This window comes from Perca fluviatilis, chromosome 13 (assembly GCF_010015445.1).
Source record: "Perca fluviatilis chromosome 13, GENO_Pfluv_1.0, whole genome shotgun sequence".
NCBI classification, from domain to species: domain Eukaryota; kingdom Metazoa; phylum Chordata; class Actinopteri; order Perciformes; family Percidae; genus Perca; species Perca fluviatilis.
In genome coordinates, this window is record NC_053124.1 from 31,196,313 (window position 1) to 31,221,677 (window position 25,365).

A 25,365-nucleotide genomic window follows, 5' to 3' on the forward strand; every position below is an offset into this window, starting at 1 on the left:
TCAACCAAACCAGGGTGGTGATTGATGGAACAGTGAAAAGACGAACCAAGACTGCTTTTGAATGAAGTGTATTTTTATGATGATAAAATGTGGGTTTGGTGATGGTGATTTTTGGGAATGTTTCATGTTAAACAAAAAGTACTCTTTAACAAAAAGGTCCATCTCTGTAGGGATCCTTTCCATAATGTTATGAGACACTTAGAATAAGCTTGTCAGCGGCAAAGTGCCCAATAATTTAGTCTACATTGTACAGCAGCTTGTTTCGGTCTTGCTTAATACTGGACCAATATCAAAAATCTTTGCTCCCATCAGTCACTTAGACGTAACACATAGAACATATATTTTGAATAGGGTCCAGGTTGAAAAATAACGAAGTTACTCTTTAATTGAGTTGTAAAAATGCAAAATATGCTTTTCTCTATCCCACTGTTACCTGCTAAGGTTGTCGTAATTAGTTCAAATTAACGGTGCAAACAATTCTATTCAGAGAATCACAGTGGCAGCTGTACGTTTATGCGTGTTGCACAACTTTTAATATAAGCTGCCAGTTGTAATCCTGAATGTAACTCGTTCAGGTTAAACGTTACTTTTAATGCGTAAGGTTCAAATGTTGACAAATCCTATGAAGTCAACAACAGAATTCTGCAGCTTATTCTGGTGTTACTGAATTTATATTGATATGATTTCATTGCTCATCACAGTCACCTAAAAGGTAAAAACGTGTTAAATGAACTGTGTTAATAAACTACTCTGAGGAAATGGTGCTGAGCTGAGATTGTTTGACCATCACACTCAGTGTTGGACTGTTTGTCCTCTGGCCTGCACCGCCCTCTGCTGGCTGCAAGCAGACGTTACGCTGATGATAAAATCCTTCACTCTTGATTTCTTTTTGACAATAACACAAACCTCTGACGCCCCTGAACTCTCTGAAGATAAATAAACCTGGTTTTGATCTTCAACGATGGTCTTTGTTTTAGAACACGGAGAACCAGATGGGTCGGATGGGTGAAAATTGATTGAAGTATAAATATGGATTATTCATACTTTTGATGTTAAACATGAACGAGGAAGTCACAGTGAATCTTTAAGCTGAACTTAGTCTCGCATTGCCAGACCTTCCTCCACAGCGCCGTGGAGGAGGGTCTGGCGAGTCCACACAGCATTCCTGGATGGGACAAAAACGTGCTCTGGTTAATTGGCATTTCTTTAAACCAATCAAAATTAGTCTTGGGCGGTGCTAAGCTCCAGACATAGCCACGGTGCCTCTGCAAAATAGCCTCCGGAAGGAATTTGTTTTGGTGGAACACGTGTACGTTCAAAGGTTGTTTTAGTCGTGCAAAAGAAAACTCAGATTGGACAGATAGTCTAGCTATCTTTTAACCATAGTCCTCACAAATCCACCTGAGGTTAGAACACCAACACAGAGACAGAGGAAGAGGACGGACAGAGGAAGGGGACGGACATCCGGCCCGAAATGAGGGACATCCGGCGGAACTTCTGGCAGGTCCTGAACAATCCCGGAAATCAAACGTTAGATATAGACTAAGCCGAACTTAACATTTAACTGGAAGTTGCATTGGAAAAATAACACGCTCACTCAGTTTTTAAATCTAGATTGAAAACCCACCTCTACTGGTTATGAACAAATTACATATTAACATTAACAAAAACAGACACAAAGGAAAAAAAACATTGATTGAATTATGAATTAAGGTTGATCCTTAAATAGTAACATGGAAATATAGAGCTGCATGTTCAATATCAAACAAAGACATGGTGGAAAATAAACATGAATGACGACGAATAGTGTAAAATATAGAAATCAGCAGATGAAGTTTAGCGAAGACAGCCCTTCCCACCTGACCGTCTGATCATCCTGAACAAACCTGAAGAAATAAAAAAAAAAAGGGTTGCATGAATAAAAACTCCACCAGCAGCCGAGTTTTTGGTACACGGACTGTTTTTTTTTTTTTATTCCAAATGTGTGTCTATATATTGAACATCAGAAGGGCTGGTCCCCTCCTACAGTCACCCCACACGTCAATATCAATAATAATAATGATAACAATAGAATCATCTGAATAATATCCATCTGTCGTCTCTGACCTACTGATGAGCCGAGCACTGCTGGTACAAATCTGAGGGAGGGGCAGAGAAAATATAATAAAACTGCAGACAATATGACGAAACATACAACAGGATTCCTTCTTTATCGCCACACACACGCACACGCACACACACAAACACACGTGCGCGCACGCACACGCACAAAGTCACATTTTACATTTTACATCAACATTCCTGTGCGTTTTTGTCATTTTCATAAACAATTTCTTTTTCGCAGATGCTGCTTGGTTATTTTCTTAACAGACTCTATGCAAGAGAAATTACAAAAATAATAAAAAGACAGGCACTGATCTTCAATAAAACAACGTTTCAAAAAGAATTAGTGCAGGACTTGGTTTACATTTGGCTCCTTTTCGTTCGTACCCTGCAGGCGGGCGACAGTAAAGCAATTACATGTGGAATCGACAATATCAGCACTTATGTCGAGTAATCATCGGCCGATTTGATTTGTCGATGTACGGGTCGTGGAGTTCGCCGGCAGCTGACAGGGACCTTTTGAACGCTGACATCCCGCCCTGGTGACCGAATCACCATGGCGTCAATTTAAGGGGGCTGAGGGATTGAAAGTTACCATGAAAAAGAGAAAGGAAATTTAAAAAAAAATAAACAATACTCTGATTCGACACAGGAAGGAAATTACAATCGCAATTGGTTTTCTTTTGCAGTTTGTCCTCCAAGTTTGTCTTTGAATGTGTGTGTGTGTGTGTGTGTCGTACATGTCTGAGCGCCACTGGCCAAAAACAGCTTTAATACTCACCTAAAACATACACAAGTGTACTGAGGTAGTTCCTCTTATTTTTTAGGGACTGTATGAAAATTATTTGATTGGTAAGAGGGGCTACACCTTTTGTTTTTCTTTTTTATAAAAAAGCAACAGCTCTCCCCTCAAGGTCTCATAACAACATACTGCAACTGTATTGGTTTGCTACAACTGGTTTCACCACTAAAAACTCAAAATACAAACAAAGTAAATTAAGATGGTGTACTCCACTTTAAACCTTGAAATTACACAATAGCCACCAATTCACACTTTAGAAGAGAAATTAGAATACAATATCCAACAATAAATCTCACTTAAATAAATTATGAGTAAGCTGTGGGAGACTCTCTCACAAACCTCTAAGAAGACGACCCTTCAGCCAAAAGAGCTGCCCCAAATAATTTCCATACAGTCCCTTACAAACGGCGTCTGATTCACCAAACCGTTTTTTAAGATCTGAACTGTCAACACAAATGTAAGCTTGCTCTGGCCCAGATATGGCTACCAGATTTGCCCCGGTTTTGGGGGTTGGGGGAATAAGCTTGAGTTAGCAACAGTAGGGCCAGCTTTGAGCTAGCCCGGCACCAGCAGTTGGACCAGAAATTTAGCTGATCTGGCTGTTTCATTCATCACAGGTCTGGCATCAATTTGGAAAACTTGATTTTAGGCGGAACTAATTTGGCTACATGGGATTCTTAGGACTTTTACTTTGAAAAAGCAAAGTAGGCGGATGCTTCTTTGTTCTTTGGCGGCGTGTGGCGGCAGTGAACAGTTCAAATAGCTCAGACTTTAAAGGACTAGTTCAACATTTTTGGAGAAAAAAATGGCGCCCGTTTTCTGTCTCTCTGAGAGTTAGTTTTACAGATGGATATCAATTTCATGTCAGGACGTGGTTAGCCTAGCTTAGCATAAAGACTGGACGTAGAGGGAAACTGCTAGCCTGGCTCTGTCTGGCTCTGTCCAAAATATCCACCTACCAACACCTCTAAAGCTCACTCATTCACATGTTGCATCTCGTTTGTTTAATCGGTACTCAAACATGTAAAAAAGCATTTTAGGGGCGTTACTTGCTGTAACTTTATTTCTTTGCGATGTCCTATTGATTGGTTGCCAAACGTCAAACAAAGTCCCCAGACAGGCTTATATTAAATAACACCCGTTTTTATGCTAAGCTAGGCTAACCACGTCCTGACTCTCGCTCGGTGCTAAAAACACAGGCATTCGATTGCTATCCATCTGAACATCTAATTCTTGGAAAGAAAGCGAATGGCCATATTCCTCAAAATGTTGAACTACTCTTTGAAAAACAGGAACCAAAATGGTTTATGTCATAGTCACCCGATACTAGTTTCTGATTGGCTGACTGTTAAAATTGTGTAACCAGACGAGAACACAACACTTGAACCGGACACCTCAAACCAAGATCCCGTCAACAGTTTAACCAGTTTTTTTACATCAAAAAAAATAATGAACTCGGAAAGAAAAACGCTTTCTCCATCTCTTCCCCCGTTCGTTAGCTTCACATTTCAGGACGTCTCATTGTGCGTTCCCCTTTCCTTGGTGAAGTTGGATGCTAGCCCGGCGCATCTTGGTACACTTCAGCTGAGTATTGACGCATGTGTCTTGTCTGCTTTGAGGGGGATCACAGCACTGGTTGGTCAGTTTTTTTCCAGATATTCGCTGCACAAACAGCAACAGGGTTGTTCAGAGCTACATCCTCCAGAGGCGTCCAAATGATTGACAGATGACCGTGATAACTGTACAGCTTCTCTGCTACCGTGTGTGTGTGTGTGTGTGTGTGTGTGTGTGTGGGTCTCCTTCTATACAAACATCTGGTTCAGTATTCAAACAGTTACAGAAAGAGTCCTCCTCGCTTGGCACGGGGGCGTGGTGATTGGCCGAAAGGCTGGCATCCATTTGGCAGCCAGTTTCTCTTTGTCCGTCCTCTGCAGCCCTGCGGTCCAAAGACTCTGATCAACTCAGCTGGTTAAATCCAAAATGTAACATTTGATTCATTCTTCAGAGTGGTTTAATCTGCCCCCACCCCCACTGTGGAAAGGTTACTGGTATGATCCACTGAGCCAAAGTCGTTTTTATGAATGGCCCTGCAAATGGGTAGAAATGTTTTTGTTTTTCTTCCATCCACCCCTGCTGATTGGCCAATTTGGACCGATTCAGCTGTGACGTTGGGGCCCAAAAAAAGTTCACTGAGGGTTTAAAGCCATGACTTTTGACCCCCCTCTGATGACGGCTCACACAGCGTCCCTCTGCTCAGTTGTGCCCCGCCAGTAAGTCTGTGGGCAGGCGCGTCGGCGTCCTGGGGGGAGGGAGCGGCCGGGGCGGTGGCGGCGGTTTGGCGTTGGCCTGCCGCGGGCTCGCCGCCGTTCCCCCTCCCCCGTCGCTGTCGGCTCTGTCTGCTGGGATCGGCGGTGGCGGCGGAGGGAGGCGGGGCAGCGACATGGAGCCGTGGTGGTAGTGGAGGTGGTGGTGCGGGTTGTGGCGAAGATGGTGCCCCGGCGTCCCCACAGAGGGAGGGACACGGGAGCAGGAGGAGGCCGAGGAGGAGGAGGGGGGGGGAGGAGGAGGTGGGGGAGGCGTGAGGGCAGCCGGCCTCAGGCTCTGGATGCGCCGGCACTCCTGGCAGATCCGCACGTGGCTGCAGCCCTGCAGGAAGCTGCGCAGCGGGGCGGGTGGACCCCCCAGGGACGACACCGGAGGAGGAGGGGGAGGCTTGCCGGTGGTCGCGTTGGCGCCTAGCGGGTCCTCCAGGAGCCTGTGTGGCCCCGGGCCCAAATCAGGACCCCCTTCCATACCTCCCCCCAGCCCGGCCGTCAGCGAGCCTGCACCGCTGTACAGTTTGCCGTTGCTGAGGCGCATCTCGCGGACCAGGCGGATGGGGCGGGGGGTGGCCAGAGCCAGGCGGGACGGGTGACGCAGGACTCCACCCCCGGCGCTGCTCAGAGGACGGCGGCGGCGCGAACGAGAACTCTTCTTACAGGAGACGGCGTTTCGAAACTCTGTCAGCATCTCCTGACAAACTGAGACCTGAGAGATAGAGGGAGGGAGGGAGGGAGGGAGGGAGGGAGAAACATGATTTGTAGTTTTTCGATTCAATCAGGGCCGGCTGTCCACAAACACATCGGAAAAGCAGCTAAAACTCGGAGAAGTACAATGAAAGGTAAGGTAACGGTACTTTATTGTCACATACACGTAGCGAAATTCATTCTGAAAACTGTCAATGACGTTAAAAAAAACCCCCGTCGAATTAAAACTACAAAAATGTTGAAAAAACCACCACCAAAAACAGTTGAAATCTTGTCTAGGGCATCAAATTGGTCAGGGCCGTCTCTGCTATTTATAATACTGAAAATATTTTCTTTACCTTCCTTATGCCTTATTAGTTAAACGTATGTTTATTCATATGCATTCATTTCTAACATTCCTCTTTTCAATTTTGTGACTTGTGTCCTTTGGTAAGTCACGCACATTTGCACCCAGAAAACTAAATTCATGTACGCTCATTTATCATTTTCAATACGATTTGTTGCGGTTGTACTTTTAATTTTTTGCCCCTAACAATGTTGTGAATATATAAATATATATACACTATGCCAGTATATATACTGAAATATATATGTAGATGTATATATACTGGCAGGGTACACTAATGCCAGTATTCATATGGTGCTGTGTATGCTGGAGGAGAGAGAGTGAATGAGTGAGTGAACAAGATATGAACACATTTTGCTCTGGCTGTTTTTATCTGCGTATGTGTAAATGCTCAGCAGCTTCCCACCTCAAACTAGTGTTATCGGTAAATATGTTTCAGTGTGTGTGTGTGTGTGTGTGTGTGTGTGTGTGTAAAATCGGTCCTATAAATCGGGGCAGAAAGTCAAAATAAATGGCAGATAAATGAAGAGCAAAGCAAAATCAAAAACTGCAGAAGACGAACAAATGAACACAGACTGAGGAAAACAGACTGCTGGAATACAGATACGGAGAGAGAGGGAGGGGAGAGAGAGAGAGAGAGAGAGAGAGAGAGAGAGAGAGAGAGAGAGAGAGAGAGAGAGAGAGAGAGAGAGAGACCACTCTGTCTACAGCTCCTTGTTTGGGCTGGAACTGATATTTTATTCAAGATTCAATTTGATTCATGAAGCCTAATGTCAGAATTAACAAATTTGCATCTAGGGGCTTTATAATCGGTAAAGAGTCCTTCGAGCCTCGACGCAGACGAGGAAAAACTGCCCCCCCAAAAATAACTTTAAGCGGGGAAAAGAAAGAAACCTCAGGAGGAGCAACAGAGGAGGGATCCCTCTCCCAGGACGGACAGACGTGCAATAGATGTACGAATAGAATGGACCGCATTGTAAAATAATGCTACAAACCAGAGATATTCAACAAGGGGTCCTCCGAGTAAGTGCAGGGTGGCCGCCAAATTATGTTTAGAAATATTTTTAAAGTTTCTTTTTTAAAAATTTAAATGTCTGAAAATTTACAATAATACGTATCCAGCCTATTAATAGCAAAGATACATTGGCTATTGGTGATTAAAAAAAAAATAAAATGTATTTACACAGGAAAATAGCCATATGGTAGCCATACAGTCAAGCTTAAGGATTCACTGTGTCGTCCACATGTACAGTATGTTTAACATTAAAACGTGATATAAATAATATAGCATATCCAATCATTTTTATCCATCCGGCCCAGTTTAACATGCAACTTAGTTTTATATAATATATTTAGAGCTATAGGGGGTCCCTATACTCCCTATACTCTCTTTCAGTTAAGAGGTCCTTGGCCTAAAAAAACATTGAAGATCCCCGGTATAAACAATCAGAATGACATAAGGCAAAGCTAATACTCTGCAAAGTTGTCTTTTATTTGTCAAAATAACAGGCCCCCTTAAAGCCTATGCAGATAGAACTTTCTAATACTGATTTTATTTTTATTTTTTATGAATGTATATCTTCTTCAGAAAAATCAATCTTCAAAATCAAGGAAGTTCTTTTTAAAAAAGGGAAAGTTTAGCCTTGTTTTAACACCCAAAATGGATTAGTTATTAATTTCTGAATGGAGTTATGATGTAAGATACAGACAACAATTCAGCAACATTTATTAAGACACATTTATCGAAATCAAAGATTTTCATGAATATAAACTGATGACGATTTAAAAACAATGCAACAGATAAAACAATTCTCAATTTCTATAGCTGCTTTTTCTCTTTATTTTATTTTATTTGTTCCTCTTTTGTTTGCTGCTGTTCCTCCAGCTCCTGTTTATTTCAGGGTGGGGGACTTCTGGCCTTTTTTTCTGCTCCTAAATTCTTTGTTCAGCAGGCTGGAAGAGGTAAGTCACGACAAAGAGCTTACATTTTTTCTGTTTATTTTGGCGCCCCCCTGTGGACAAAAGCAGGAGTGTTTCTACCGCCTTGTGTCATGAAGATCTGCAGCTGCCAGGTCATAAATCTTCCAGAAGTCCAGGTTCTGGTTCTCCCTAGTCTGGATTGACGACTTTATTTTTATTTACCGGATAGTTCTGCCAGATGTCCCTCACCTTCCGCTTTCATTGTGTTGCCGTTAGTGCTGTCAGTTAAACGCGTTATCAACGGCGTCAACGCAAACCCATTTTAACGGCGTCAATTTTTTATCACGAGATTAACGTTCTCTTTGGCCTAGCGAACTTTGTCGTTTTTTTCACATGCTGTTGCAACAACTAGTAACGTTAGAAAAACTACAACACCACACCGGATCTAGCTAGACCGGAAACAAAACAACAGGCATGCCACACACACTTGTTTGGGCTTGCGAGCTGGCCAAAGAGTAGCAGGCTAACGTTACTTTTTTAGATGCCAATAAGATTCTGAATGGATAGTTTACTTTTAAAAAGTTGCCAAATGGTTCCATTGACGAGACCAAAGTGATCTTTGTGTTTTGTCGTTGTGAACGGAGCTATCATCGCTATCAGTCTGAAATACCACTTGGTGGCCGAGCACACAGCTGATGCAAATTCTCCGCCCCCTCGTTAAAGCCAGGTGACAATGGATGATTTCAGACAGAAGCACATGGATGTTAGTGTGAAATTGAACACTACAGTATATATACCAATGTTGTTTTCAATAAAAAAACATTTGCACAAAGCAAGCCGATTCACTGTTCCATGTTGATAAGAGCATTAAAATGAGAAAAAAATAATGGGACAAAAAGAAATCAAGGGACATTTAGAATAGATAAAAATGTGCGATTAATTGCGATTAATTAACTATGACATTAATGCGATTAATCGTGATTACATATTTTAATCGTTTGACAGCACTAGTTCTTAAACTCCGGTCGCTTTGGGAAACAACAACCAGAACCTCTGAGCAAGCGAGTTACACGCTCAAAATGGCAAGTTTTAAAAACGTGCAATAAGGCAGGCTTGCCTGTTTCTATCTCCACCGTGCTGTGGAGATAGGTCTAGCGATGAGAGACTAGATTCTCCCATGCCTCCATTCCCTCCAGCGGGCCCAGCAATACAGCCCGGGCCTCAAGCAGCGAGGTGTCGGTGTTGGCTTCCAGGAAGTGGGCGGTTAGCTCCAGGTCCTGGAGCCGCAGACGGACCCTGCGGCCCTGCTGCTACTTCTCTCTGGCCGCCAGGTTGCCGGTACATGCAGTGGAACTTCCCGCCGAAGTCGATGTACAGGTCGAACTGGACCACGTGGAAGATCCTCCTGACCATAACCCAGTGACGGCTCTAGGTGGGGACGGGGCAAGGGCCAGTGCCCCCTTAATATTAAGCCTCGATCCCCGACTGGCCCCCCTAACTGTGGCAAATATTTTCTTACATTTTTCATCCCACCTTTATCCCCAAAGAAGGGATATTATTCATGTGCAGTGATAAATAAAACATAGGTTAACACTGAATGAGTGTTCTAGTGTTTGTTGTCATATGTGTATCTTTTGTAAGACCATATCTATGAAGGGTTGGTGGAATGTAACACGTGTGCCTAATATATTAGGTACCCCTAAAATCGCATGTGCTGATTGCTGATGTCGGTCACTAAAGAGCATGTGTCAAAATCACACCCACGAGCCAAATCCCAGTTGTGCGCCAAACCAAAAACTGATTTTTTTAAACTGCAATTAGGCGACACTCAAAGCATAATTAGGCAGATTTTCTAACTTTGAAAATCTGAAATTCCCACATAAGCAGAGAGTTTGCATATTCAGGCTGTAAAACAGGTTGTGTGAGAGCCTACATTTAAAAAATATATAATCATTGTTCTGCTTGTTTTGCTTAATTCTTTGATGGCTAAGGAACTTTTTTGCTGACTTTCTTTAAGGCTTCATGTGGACCAAACTGGATGTGAGAAGACTGTAATGTCTACATGCAATTATACAGTCACAAATATTTCCTTTTTCGATGAAATAAAAGCATGTCAATAAATTATACATGTCTGGCCCTTGATGCGAGTCTCATTTTTCTAGTGTGGCTCTTAGTGAAATTGAGTTTGACACTACTGATAAACTAGCCTGGTCCTACCAGACTCTGGAACATTTCATCTGTACAGAGAGTCTAAGTGTTAACTTCCTTGAAGGTGGGTACTCTGTTGAAGTTTAAAACTATTGGATCTGCCCAGAGCCACTCTGGATCTGCCGTAACCAAATCGCTAACGTTTGGTCATGACGTCAGCTTAGCATCGCTAGCGTTCGCCTTAGCCAAGTCATTCACCACTAACGGAGCGAGCTGGAAAATCTGACTTTTCCCGAACCCCGTGGGGAGGAGGGCCACAACATCATGGCCACCAACAAAACTCAGCAAAGATTGTTCTTGCTCGGGCTTTAACTTCTGGATATTTCGGCAGCGTCGCCAAAACGGACCGAATGGCTTCGCTCGCAAGAGGCATCAGTGTTAAACTGAGACTGTTTCATAACCAGTTAAAAAGTCTTTGCAGTAACTTTAAAGTGTGACTTTTTGCATGAGCTTTTGAATAAAGTACATTTTGATCATCAGCTGCTCACTTATACACACACACACACACACACACACACACACACAGAGGCGGGTGACCTACTGAGGTGTTAGAGCTGCGGTTGAGGCCGGGGGCGGGGCAGGAGGAGGAGCACGAGAGAGGAAGAGGAGTAGGAGGATGATGATGATGTTTTACCTCGTCCGTCTCGGCGCTGCGGCGCGTCGACCACAGAAACTCCATGATGGCCACGAAGACGGCGATGATGAGGCCGCAGATCAGGACCACAAAGATCCCGCCGATGTTCTCCATGCCCAGACCTGAGATGAAGCATAAAAGATTCAAGTGGATAAACGCCACCGAAGAAAAACGCAAAACTGGAGAAGATGGAGAAGTGGCGAAGATCGGGGTTACTGGTCAAAAGTCATTAGGATTCATCACAATAATTTGTCCAATAGCTGTATACTGTACACTTCGCAATCAGCAACAAAGAGACACTCAATTAGTCTTACTGGGTCTTAACAGGATCTTAATGGCTTGATTTCATACACACACACACACACACACACACACACACACACACACACACACACACACACACAGACACACACACAGACACAGACACAGACACACACACGATTTCGCTAAGTGACATTATTTCCCTGTGCTCTGGGAATGCAGAAAGCTGTTGGAACAGACGACAGAGCCGCTGATCGATTCTCAGACAGGGCTAACATTATGATCGGCTCTTAAAAACAACAATTTGAGCGAGGAAAGCTGATGAACAGAAACAGTCTCACCTTGTTATAGCGAGACATCGGGGGAAAAACAACTCGCATGTGGGTCAATAACGGAAACGAGGAAAGAAAATCATAATCGATGCAGACAACCGACAGACCGAGAGAGACAGAAAAACAAGATGAGATTGGACGATAAAATGCCGGACGTGTCGGAGAGGCAGCTTTCATATTTTATTTCTCATTTCACACCTGACGACACATAAAGCAAGTCAGAGACAAGCCGACACGGACATGGGATTCATCGCCTTGAAAACATTGGGGATTCCCAGAGGATGAATTGTTATAACTTACAACATTGTAATGTGTCCAATACTTTGTTTTATGACCAAATACCTCAGCTGTACTTTGTGTTTTGTGCTACTTAGCCAAGTGCATAGATTTTGTTTCAAAATTGGGGGGTGGGGTGGGGGCACATTGTACGTGGGGGATCTGGGGGTCGTCTCCCAGAATATTTTGAGCGTCAAAAACATTTCATTTCCTGCATCCTCGTGAATTTTTTGAACAATTTGTGCCTTTTTTTGCATCAATTTATGCTGTAAATGTTTTATTTATGTAGCCATAAGCCCTAAAGTTTCAATCTACAAAAAAGACGTGAAAGTCAAAAATCACGATCCTGTTGTGTTCTTTAAACCCCCCCCCCAGTTATTGTTTTCCGTCAGATGGTTTATAGATCTTGATGTTTCCGACCACACTTGAAGGCAGCTTCATTTCCCGGAGAAAGTAAGAAAGTAAGAAAGTAAGAAAGAGACGGAGCGACACGTTTGTGCCGCAATGTAAAGATGGTATTGTCCACTAAAGGAGTGTCAGAAATCATTGGGTGGCATATTTACAGGTAAAAAGAATGTATACATGTTTTGAGGCCCCTGAACTGTTATTTTTACATCTTTTGGGGAGGGGGACACATCTACCTACCTTCTAAATATTGAGAGGGACATATGCCCTGCAACCCTGCCCCGAAATCTACGCCTATGTACTTATGTAGGATACATACACTGCAAAACCTGATATTACCCAGACATTACACGGCAGAGCGGAATGCAAATGTCCGCATCAGTTCCTGAGCTGCAACGATTAGTCAACTAATCGATCGGTCGATCGACAGAAAAATAATCACCAACTGTTTTGATTATCAATTAATTGTTAAAGTAATTTTTGGTGCAAAAATGGCAGAAAATGCTGTTTTCCACCTCTCAAATATGAAGATTTGGTAACACTTGAAGGTATCGACAAACTTGTGACATGACACTGTCATAACTATGACATGACGTTGTCATGAACGTGTCATAAACGTTCAAATAATGACATTACCAGAAGATGTCTTTGTCATGACAACTTGACATAATGTCATCCTGTTTGTTTATCGGTGTTTTTTTGCCCCCAACGGCGCCTTCCAGGCAGTGCTATCTGGAAGACATTACCAGAAGACAACTTCTGGTAATGTCACTTTGATTAATGTCAAGTTGTCATAATCAAGACAAGCCAAACAATGTCAACTTGTCATGACAAAAACCAAATGACACTTAATGACAGAAGTCATGAACGTTCATGACTTGTTTATAATGTTTATGACACGTTCATGACAGTGTCATGTCATAGTTATGACAGTGTCATGTCATGACTATGTTGATACCTTCAAGTAAAGTGTTACCTAAGATTTCATTCTTTTCCCTATTTCAGTTCATATTAAAATGGAATATCTTTGGGTTATGGACTGACAAAAACATTAAATTTAAAGACATTACCTTGGACTTGGAGAAATGGGGATGGACATTTTCTACAATTATCTGTCATTTTTTAGACAGAACGATTAATTTCGACGTCTAGAAAACAATCCGCAGATTCATCGATATGAAAATGATTGTAGGTTGCATCCCTGGATCGGACATCGAGCGGCGTTCGCCCTGACTAGCTCCCTAGTACTTAAGTTTGTGTAATGTCCGTGTGGGCGTGTTGATGACGCGCTTCCATCGAAACCAGAAGAAAGCAAACGTCCTATGGTGAAGAATGAGAGTGATTTACACGAAGATGGCAATGAAAATTGGGGTTTTTGATGTGAAGACATAGCCTTGGGCTCTGGGAACCTATGATGGACATTGTCTATTATATCTGGTCATTTTCTAAGCCATTAATTGTCTGTCTCCCTGTCCTGTCGTGAAGCTTTTAACACTTAACACAAATTACGACCGACTGTATGACTCGACATTTAAGTGATGTTTTTCCTTTGCAAGTGGCTGACTCACTCATACACCCAGGAGTGTCTGTCTGCCAATCATTCACCTTTACCCGTTGAAAAAAATAGTCACCAGAACACTGCAAATATTGGCAGATGCAGACGAACAAGCAAAACACAGTGAGTTGACATTTAGTTTGTCCGAGAAGTCACAAATCCAGGAAGAGGAGTAGTGTTAAAGGAATAGTGCGACATTCTTGCAGAGAGTTCGAAGATGGATACTATTCTCAAAACCCACCTTTGGCCCGGTGGTCCTCCTCTTTGGGACACTGTCCCCCCTCCCACCAGCGTCTCTTCAGGATCTCCAGCCGGTTGCTCTCCTGCAGCTGTAAGATCCCCAGAGTGATCTCATCTCTGTACGGAGAGCCTAAAGAGAGGAACAAGAGCCGAAGTCATTCACCACGTGAAATCCAGTCAAGTGTCAGGTTAGTCTGGATCGACGGAAGTACATTTCCAGGACAGATGCCTGATATCCAAACTCTGTTTGCTTCTGGAAACAACAACAAACTTTTGAGCTATCAAGCTGTACGCTAAAAAGGTTTGAGAAGTTTTGAAGAAAATTTGGAAGCTAGGATGAAGCAAGGCAGGCCTGCTTGGTTCTTATGGGGAATGATTGTAAAGATTTATAAAGAATATGTTTAGGGCATTTCCTCTCTAACTAAGACGTTTTGGGGCCGATTGGTGGGATTGCTGTAGAAGAAGTACACACAAATGTTCCACCAAAGCAAGTTCCTTCCAGAGACTATTTAGCAGCGCCACCGTCGCTGCATCAGGAGCTTAAGACGATTGTGACTGGTTTAAAGGAATGCAAGTAATCTTCTGGTTCTCAACCTCACTGCTGTTAACTGGCTGACTTATACTTTACTTAAAGGTGCCCTGCCACACGTATTTCATTACTTTGTGGTAATGTCTGAAGTTCTACCATGGACTCTGTAAGTGTTTTCGGAAAAAATGCCTTGGTTACCTTGTTTCAAGCCATTCTAGCGTGGTATAGAAAGCCTACAGGAAGACTCAGCTCGATTTCTGCCAGTTCTCATTAATATTCAACAAGCTAAGCTGTTTGAATCTGATTGGCTAACAGCAAGCCAATGAGAGCCTGGCTGTCAGAATCCTTTACCCAGCCCAACTGGGCGAGCTAATCAATAGTAATGAGCTCAGGCAACATGATGTCAGACTGACCAGCTTTTGTAATTGGCCTGAGTTCATTTTCATTTTCACATTCACAACACAACACAACACAAACACATATATAGACCTAACATATTTCAAAAAATGCAAGTAAAAACGGTTTTGTATGGCAGGGCACCTTTAAAGTAGTTTTAATGTGTCATCGCTGTTTTTTCTTTAGTTGAAGGTCAGCAAATGGGTTTAACTTTAAATAGTAGCTAAACATATTTCTAGAGGTTGAAAAAGAAGAAGGGACTATTGAAGGAAAACACCCACGAGACGTGAGTTAATGAAAGTGTACGAAGAGTCTGGATTTTAGATGTATTATTGTTCAACACAAGCATCTTTCTAACGTGGCCGAGGCACATCTGCAGGTCGCTTAGTTGTTACAAGCACATTCAGCTCTTTTAGTCCGTTTTTATTGAAGCACGAAGTAAGTAAACCCCGTTCACCTGCTCGCCTCTCCTTTGTTAAACATGTGTCGAGCGGCACTAACGGGCACAGCATGCTCTTTAGGTTTTCATATTGAGATTTTTCTTGCAGGGAGCACATGTGCTGATAAGCCGAGAAATGTTAAGAAAGCAAATAAAGAGCCGAAGCAGCAGCTGCGTCTTTGATACAAATCAAACAAACCCGCTGCTGTTATGAACCTCGTTTAGCACCTGAGGTCTGTGTTCTGCCATATTCAAAATTACATATAGACCTCTGTGAATGGGAACAGTGCCTTTGGTGACTGGTTATGCATTTTAAATTAGTTTAGCAGCAGCAGGATTTTGTGAGCTACCAACCCTTCAAGAAATTAAGTTTACTATTAATTACAGACAGTCCTCTCCAAAGAAACTGCCATGGGTTGATTGTGCAAGCAGCTTATAACGACGCATATTTACACTTGTTGTTAGGCGGCGACCTCTAGTGGCCATAGTAGTTATCGTGGGAGTAGTCTCGCATTGCCAGACCTTCCTCAATAGCGCTGCGGAGGAATATCTGGCTAGTCCACACAGTATTCTGGGATAGGGATGTAACGATGCACTCCGAGCCGGTTGAAAATCGATGAAAATATGTGACGATTTGTGTCGGTTGAGATGTTAAAAGAATCGCGATACACGTTTTAAACAGCAGGGGGCACTGAAGCAGTTGCCTATATTCTGACCTCGCTTTACAGGCGCGATAGCAGCGAACAAGCTGTAGCTTTTAACAGAAGCAAAAATGGCGGCGGCAAGCGTAGATGACGTTGATATTGAGGATGCCCCAAACTCATTCAAATCGGACGTGTGGCGGCATTTTGGCTTTCCGAAGACTAAAAATGAAAAAGGTGAGGTGGTAACGGACAAAACAAAAACCGTGTGCAGATACTGCAAGAAGATGTTAATATACACCAATAGCACAACAAACATGATGCAGCATACAAACCGTCACCACAGTGAGAAGCTCCAGTCACCGCCGTCTGCACATAAAAACCTGTTAGTGGGCCAAACCACACTGACCGGCGGATTTGCAGCCCCACTCGCGGCGACGAGTGCGAGAGCCAAAGAGATCACAAGGTGTATCGGCGTTTTCATGGCAAAAGATATGAGCCTGTTTTCTGTCGTAGAAAATGAAGGATTTAAGCTACTCGTCAACAAATTGGAGCCCAAATGCACCATCCCATCACGCCCCCACTTTAGCCAGACTGTCATGCCAGCGCTTTACAGGGAAACAAAATCTAAGGTAATTGAGACCCTCAGAAAAGCATATAGTGTATCAATTACAACCGACGGCTGGACCTCCAGGGCTACCCAGAGTTATCTTACAGTCACAGCCCATGTGATAACCAGTGAGTGGGAGATGGTTAATTTTGTTCTCCAAACTCGCCCATTGTTCGAAACACACACTGGAGCTAATATTGCTGAAGTTTTAAAATCAGCTGTGAGTGAATGGGGGCTTCAAAAGGCCAACCATGGAATTGCTGTGGTCACGGACAACGCGAGGAGAATATGGATGTTGCTGTCAGAGAGGCTGGGCTGGCCCCCCATGTCAGGTGTTTTGCCCACACTTTGAACTTAGCCAGCCAAGCGGGTTTGAGTGTGCCCCGCGTGAGTCGTTTGTTGGGCAGAGTGAGGCGTATTGCTGCCGATGATGTATTCCACAGACTGAAGGAGAAAGCTGTACTGATGTTGCAGAACCAGGTAACCTATTGTATTTATTTTAACTCTCTCTAAATTGATTTTTTTAAATAACTTGTTTATTATTATGGCATATTTTTCTAAATGTGTTTCCAAATGTGTTTGTGTAAACTCTGGGTAATGATACAAATAAATTATAACAAATTATATTAAAATCTTGTTTTTATAATAATGTGAAACCCCTGTCAATGTTGTACTTAGATTTTACTTAGTCTTTTTATTTCTGCTATTCCTCTGTGCAGGATGAGGGCAAAGAAGGTGCCAGTGGTCACCTTCCTGCAGCAGAGCAGTTCTTGACCAGACAGACAGAGCAGGAGCAGAGCTAAACAACCTCCTTCCAAGAAAACAGCATTGGAAGATCTCCTTGGAGGGACTTTTGATGAACCAGTTGCACAGCACATCAGTCCGATTGATGCAGAAATGATTAAGTACAGAGCTGAAACATCCATTTCCCTCAATAGCTGTCCACTCAACTGGTGGAAAGAGAATGCTAGGCTATACCCACTGCTATCCAGTATAGCAAAGCATATCTCTCCACACCAGCCACCTCTGTCCCTAGTGAAAGGTTTTTTCATCAGCAGGGGACATTGTGAATGTGCAGAGATCTCAGCTTCTGCCAGAAAATGTGGATATGCTGATATTTCTTAAAAAAACATGTAAAAAAAAAAAAGAAAGATTCTAAGCTAGGAAAGAGCACCGGCAAAGCCTTAGTTTGTTTATATGAAAAGATTTATTTTATTTGTATTATTTATTTTATTTGGGATTTGTTTTAATATTTCAATTTAGTTTTGTTATTTGACAAAGATATTTCAGTTTCAGAAAGAAATGTGCAGCTTTTTGTCTGAGTGAGAATAAAATAATAAAAGGAAACTTTTTCATTTCTCTTTCTTAAATCTCATTTTGTACAAAAAAATCGTGATAAAATCGTAACGTGAAACTAGTATTGTGAATCGTATCGCATCGCGAGTTCAGTGAATCGTTACATGCCTATTCTGGGATGGAAGAAAAACGTGCTCTGGTTTATTGGCATTTCTTGAACCCAATCACAATCGTCTTGTGTGGCGTTAAGCACTGGACAGAGCCACGGTGTGTCTGCAAAATAGCCTCGGGAAGGAACTTGTTTCGGTCAAACGTATGTGTGTCAACAGAAAACTCAGATTGGACAGATAGTCTAGCTAGCTGTCTGGATTTACCCTGCAGAGATCTGAGGAACAGTTAACCATAGTCCTCAGAAATCCACCAGAGGTTAGAACGCCAACACAAAGTAAGAGGAAGGTAACGGACATCCGGTGGAATTTCGGGCGGCAAGTGAGCAATCCTAGAAATGAAACATTGTCGATATAGACTATCGTAGGTGTAAACCAAGGGATAAGTAAGGTGAAGTAGTATAAGAGCTCCAAAATTTGTATAGGGAGCAAGGTCAGGGTGCTGGATAGGCGATCTAACACAGGACCAGAGTTTATAACCCGTCTGAATCCAAAAGTCAGCGGTGACTTTTGTTTTTAAGCTAAAGCGTGATCTTTTCCTAACCCTAACCAAAGATTCTATTAGCGCATTACTCTCTGCGCCAATGGTATGAAACGGTACACACTTCCTGTCTCCCTGAAAGTGTAGTGAACGTCATGTGAATAGATAAAGTTATATTTGTATAATTTAATATTATGTTCTGCTAACACTAGATATTTACAAAGATAAAATCCATATTTAGCATCAAGAAAATGTGTTTAGTTAGCTGACGTTAGCCTATCTGTGTTGCCAGATCTCGCGAGAGTTTGTTCCTGGGACAGAAACAGGTCTGGAACAAAGTACATTTTCCCCCTGATGGGTCCGTCTGAAAAATGCCATTGTAGTGTCAGAATGTTCTGGAGATATGTGGCTCGTAAAAAAATGGGTCCAATATTTTGGTAACTTTAGGGCTCATAATCCGTGTTCACGTTGACTTCTCCCATTGGAATAAACTCTAGTCTCCTAAAGAAAACCACATGACCCAGGTACAGGACATTACTCTGAGTTATGGCGTCTTGTTTCCATACCGTCTCTGCCCTAACCACTCATTTTGTTGCCTTAAAAAAGTGATCATATTCTAGTCAAGATACCAAAGTCCAAACCCTGACCCAGTTGTAAAGACTCTGAGGCCTGATTTAGTTGGGGATCAATATTCTAAAAAACACGGCAATGAAGCAGCCCTGAAGTCCTGAAAGTTACACAAAGATGATTCATGATTCAGCTCTATGGTCATGTTTGAGTCTCTATATTAGGCTCTATCATATCGGTACCTGTCATTAATATTTTGTCCACTAAGGCTGTAAATTATGAAGCTTTCATCCTCAACCTCGTCCTCTCTGCCTCCCTGCTACTCGCTCCCATTAATCTTCTTTCTCATTCCATTAAAAAGTGACAGTGACTTTCACTAAATGACAGAAAGACGGCAGGAGGTGTGTGGTTGGTTTTCAAGGTAAAAGATCATTTGAGTCTTTTACGAAATGATGACACTTTAACTGGTTAGATACTCCATATTTTAAAGATAAAAAATGATTTATTTGTCACCGTCTGACTTCCTTATTCGCCACGTTTTCTGGAAGTCTGCCCCCCTTTGAAGCCGAATACCTTGTTTCGCAAGTTACCTCGTAACTGTCGCCAGTGTCATAATGTTTTCTTGTTGACAGTGTAATAATGTGCCTCGTGTCATATTTGTGGTTGTGTGTGTCCGACTAGCTCGTATACCTTCATACCTCCTCTTGAAGCTTGCTGGTTGTGGACTTTTGTTCCTCACGTTTGTCCTTTAGTTAATGCTTCTCCGCAGTTAACACCAACAAGTCCTCCAAACTAAATGACAAAGCATTGTAACTGCCCTTTAGAAGTATTTTCGGATCTGATTTTGCTATATTTGTCTGTTCCTTCCAAAATTGAAAGTCTGTTTTATGACCTCATAGTCTATATCGACTATGTTTCATTTACGGGATTGTTCTGGTGCCGCCAGAGGTTCCCCAGGATGTCCTTAGTTTTCGGCGGATGTCCCTCCCCTTCCACTTTCTTTGTGTTGGCATTTGAGACTTCGGTCGATTCGGCAAATATCCTCCGAGCTAGAACCGACAATCAATCTCATCACACACTCAACAGCCATTTTAATTCCAGAGCTCGCCTCCCTACGTGCACATGCTCCACCAAAACAAGTTCCTTCCAGAGACTGTTTTGCAGAGCCTCCGTACCGGCATCCAGCGCCTAGCGCCGCCCAAGATGATTGTGATTGGTTTAAAGAAATGCCAATAAACAAGAGCACGTTTTTTTTCCCCATCCAGGAATGCTGTGTGGACGAGCCAGACCTTCCTCCGCAGCGTTGTGGAGGAAGTCTATGGTTAAGGTTTAGGGAAACATTATGGTTTGGGTTGAGTAAAGTACTTCATTAAGGTCCGAATGAGATCTTGGTTTGGGTTAAAATGACTACTTTGTTAGGTCAGGGGACCTTCGCCGTTATGGTTACACTGGTAACCACTTTCGGAAGTGATGGTGGTTAAAAAGACTCATTTATTTGTTCACTGTCGGCTGGAAATGGGAAACAAATTGAACTTTTAACTCGCAGAACACAAACACCAAAATGACTTTAAAGCAGCTGCGAGTTCTCATTTTCTCTTTTGAAGCTGATGCTAATCTCTCACTGTCAGTCAGCACAGTTAGCATGGGAGACGACGTCTACCAGAGGCACCGGGGTGACTCTGCTGCTTTTATTTTCATCCCTTAACAGGCAGGTTGACTGACAGGCCATTCTCCCCCAAAACTCCTTGTCTTTTCCTTTCTTTTTTCGGTCTCCGTCTACCCGCTGTTCCCTCTCCTCTCCTCACATCTGTTCCTCCTTCCTCCATTAACTATGCTAATCTATGCACTAAGACTTATCACCAGAAACAAGTCTGAGGCAGATGACGAGGCGAGGCTAGACAGCGGCAAAAGCAGACCAATGCCAAATTGGACGGATTTAATTTGCCGGGAACAGCAGCTGCACCAAGAATATGACCTGGTTAACGGCTAACGCAGAACCAGCAAAACAAGGTGCCGGACAAAACGTAAGGCAGCCTCAATATATTACAAACAATATGTGATGTGACAGCAGACTAAACACAATTGCACTTCACATAAACAAAGTCGAAGGTATAGGCTACACACAGAAGCAGGTTGGTGCTTTTTCTCCGTTTCAGGGAAGAATGGAAACGATGTCGAGACCTGTAATCCTGTCTCGTTCTAAATTCTAGCCAACATGTGTTATTTTGATATCTCCAGAAACCTGTGAAGGTCAGCTTGTCAGAGTTAACAGCAATCTTTGAAGGACAAATTTGACATTTTTAGGGAGTTATTGCAGAGATTCAGATGAGAAGATTGATACAACATATGTGACACTTTTGAAGATTTTTGACTTCTGACTTCCAGCCTCTTTTCATTTTCCTTCATATCTGAACAAAATGTAATTCTACGTTTAAGCAATGTTACACAACGGTTAGCAAGAAAATAAAAGTATAATCAAACTCTATTCATATTGTGGGGCAATTCGCTCTTAAAGTAAAAAAAGCAACAGACTATTTCTAGTTCCCGCCTGTTTAGTCAGCCGGCTAACTTAAGAACGTTAACTTTGCAAAGATCGTGGTATTTCCCAAACTGAATAAATACCGCACATATAAACACCAAATTGCTTCGCTAGCTCAATCTTGTTGTAACTTTCTCCATGGATAGACTGAGATACTATATGTCCGCGAACTTTAAGCAACAGAGCAGATTTCCTGTCCCTTTTTAACGTTAGTCAAACAGTCAGTTAAGCTAACGTTAACTTTGTAGAGTTCCCAAACTGAATAAATATTGCACATATAAACACTAAAATGCTTTGCTAGCTCAATCGTGTTGTAACTAAGATATCTGCTGACATTTTTTTTCTTCCATTGAGAGATTCAAATACTATACATCCGCAAACTTTAAGCAACAGAGACGATTTCCTGTCCCTGTTTAAAGTTAGTAAAACAGTCAGTCAAGCTAACGTTAGCTTTGTAGAGAGTGTGGGATTTCCCAAACTTAATAAATACCGCACATATAAACACTAAAATGCTTTGCTAGCTCAATGGTGTGGTAACTAAGACATCGGCTGATATGATCGTAGCATTTCCACTAACAGTTAACTCCAGAGCGTTGTAAAAAATAAGTTGTTTAACCCAATTAATCACTTCATATAACATGTTAGAGAGCTTCAGTGTGTTCCACTGTGGTTCCTGATTTATTGCATCAATACAAATGTTTCAAAAACCGTTTATGATTCAACTTTGTTAAGTTGACATAGAAACGGCAAAGTAATATTTTTAACTGATACGCCTGGTGTGCTGAAATGGCCCTGGGTGTGCTGTTATCGGGGACGTCATGCTGATTTGAGCACGTTCTACATGTTCAGTTTCCCTGGTTGGCTCTACTTATTCTATAATGCAGAATACATGTCTTTGGTTAGAGGTTACAGCAATATTTAAAGGACAAATTTGACATTTTTGGGAGATTTTTTTGTAGCGAGTCAGATGAAAAGATTGATATCACCAATGTAGTCTATATCGACGACGTTTCATTTTTCGGGATTGTTCAGTTGCCGCCGGAAATTCCGCCGGATGTCCCTCATTTTGGCCAGATGTCCGTAACCTTCCGCTTTCTTTGGGTTTTTTCTTTGTGTCTATTGATGAGGACTATGGTTAACTGCTCCTCAGAATCCAGACAGCTAGCTAGACTGTCTAATCTTTGCACGACTAAAACAACTTTTGAACGTACACATGTTCCACCAAAACATGTTCCTTCCTGAGGCTATTTTGCAGAGGCACCGTTGAACAGTTTTGACCTCTGACTTCCAGCCTTTCTTCTCATTTTCCTTCTTCTCTGAACAAAATGTCTTCATAAATTATTAGAATACATGTGTTTGGTTATAGTAAACTCACCCAGAGGCATTCCGATGCCGTATCCTTTGGTGTCCAGCAGGCCTCCAATCTGCGTGAGGTTGCAGTTGAGGCTGCGGTAGTACTCGTTCATGGTGCTCTCCATCAGGAAGGCGTACTTGGAGTTGAGGACGCGCGCGATGCCTTCCTCGGTGCTCTTCACGAAGACGCTGGGCTGCTTGGAGTTCATGTAGTTCCACATCCGCTGGTACGTCTGGTACCGCGAGTTCTGGAGGAGGGGAAAGGTGGAGATAGACAAGGGTTTTGGTTTTTCCAGGCGTTAACATTCGATTTAGTCGGCTTTCTTTCCTGTTGCTATCAGAAGAAATGCATCAGTGGTGGAAGAAGCATTTAGATCCTTACTTAAGTAAATGTACTAATATCACACTGTAAAATACTCTGTTCCAAGTTAAAGTCCTGCATTGAAAATGTTGCTTAAGTAAAAGTACGTAAGTGGGAAAATGTACTTAAGTACTCGATGCAGAAAAATCGTCACATCTTAGAAACTGGAAACGATCTAAACAGTTGTGTGTTTAATGGTCTAATCATGTCAGCTGAACTTGTAGCCCATTATATTGTTGGGTAGTTTAATTTATAATAAAAGATGGTAATATATAACTACATGTGTTTTGTGTGCAAAACTCTTAATTTTTGAAGTAACTAGTTACAAAAGTTGTCAGATTAATGTAGTGGAGTAAAAAGTACAATATGTCTCTCTAAAATGTAGCGGAGTAGAAGTGGAGAGTGGCATGAAAAGAACAGACTCAAGTAAAGTACAAGTACCTCAACATTTGTAGTACGGTACAGTACTTAAGAGTTTATGTACTGAGTTACATTCCACCACTGGAAACAAGTGAGTTCTGAGAGGAATCTCTCCTTGTCTCACCATGAAGAAGGTCATGGTGGATCCTCCGTGGATGGTGCCGTACTGGATGTTGGTTTGGTCGGCCAGATCGTCGGGAGACTCGATGGGAACCTCCATCCTCTGGACGGTCAGAAACGCCGCCAGGTTGGCCGTGTAGGACGAGATGATGATGAGGGTGAACGCCCACCTGAGAGCATAGATAGTATATAAGAATGGACCAACAGATCCCGTTGCTCTGGACGGAGACCATTGAAGGATATTAGAAGCACTTTTCCGGTGAGCGCTGAGCGTTACTGCGCAGCCTCCGAACTGAGAGAGACGACGTAGATGTGACGTGAGCAACGTGTCTGAAAGTGTGAAGTCTTCTGGTAGCTGTGCCAAGAGAAATCTCAATCATTCCCAATCTTACAGAGAAGGAGAGCGTAGGTATATGTAAGGAGATAACATAGGCACAGGCTAATTATTGCTAACTAAAATGCTAGTTAACATTAGTAATTCAACTTAAACAGCTAATGTAAGTCAAAACTGCCTGCAAGCTTCTCCTGTACTATACGGTAATTCCTCTACTGTGTGACAGTAAGTCGCGTGGTTATGACACAATCGTTAGCCTATTTTTACAAAAACGTCTGCTACGGAGCCATAACGTGAGGTACAAGGTAATGGAGCCTTTTATACATTGTCGTGTTTCTTTAGATGCTTCAGATGTAAAGTTATTCGCTTCAATGGGATGCTAACGGCGGGTGAGTGCTTGTCAGCATCAAAATGGCGCCATAGGAGCTACGCGGTTGGGGTTAGGTGCCTTGAAGTCAAGGGTCGCAGCGCTGCCTGGAAGTCGACGTTGGGGGCTCCTTTTTTCAGCTAAATAAACTGAAATGATTTACGTTGATTTTCATTTTATTTGTATTCGTTTTTCAAAGTGGCAGTATAGTTTCAGTTTGGTTGCAGAAATACTTATTTTTTATTTTTTATATTTAGTTTCAGTTTACTAAAACTATTTTTCACTGCTTATTTAAGTTTACTTTAATAACACTGAACCAGAGAAGAGCAGCTTTAACATTTATTTCAAACCCTCGCTTCTCTTTTCTTATTCTACTTTTTTCCTCGCTTCACCTCTCTCTCTCTCTCTCTCTCTCTGTCTCTCTCTCTCTCTCCCTTCATTAAGCGCTGTGAGTGGAGAGCAGGAGAGAGACAGATGGAGGGCACTGCAGGAAACGTCGGGATTTTTAGGTAAAATTCATCCACCTAAACATGAACTCGGGCTGCAGCAGAGACGAGCAGGACACCTCCAGAGGAAATGAGACGGACGTGAGGAGTGAGGGAATTAGGAAGGGAGCCCAGGTTTGAGAGAGAGAGGC

General features: G+C 42.5%; 1 protein-coding gene across 4 annotated transcripts in view; it reads right to left on the bottom strand.

The window, feature by feature from the left end:
- Positions 1 to 1,957: 1,957 nt before the first annotated feature.
- Positions 1,958 to 25,365, bottom strand: part of LOC120571680 (glutamate receptor ionotropic, kainate 5-like) — a 309,529-nt gene continuing 286,121 nt past the window's right edge. For 2 of the 4 annotated variants that reach the window (XM_039820745.1, XM_039820747.1), the window contains 5 exons: positions 24,032 to 24,197; positions 23,149 to 23,374; positions 14,110 to 14,238; positions 10,947 to 11,161; positions 5,159 to 5,932 (listed from right to left, as the gene is read on the bottom strand). In XM_039820745.1, coding sequence (XP_039676679.1) covers positions 5,159 to 5,932; positions 10,947 to 11,161; positions 14,110 to 14,238; positions 23,149 to 23,374; positions 24,032 to 24,197 — 1,510 coding nt within the window. Of the gene's footprint in view, positions 5,933 to 10,946; positions 11,162 to 14,109; positions 14,239 to 23,148; positions 23,375 to 24,031; positions 24,198 to 25,365 lie in introns of all 4 variants that reach the window. The other 2 variants (XM_039820748.1, XM_039820746.1) reach the window with 2 other exon arrangements.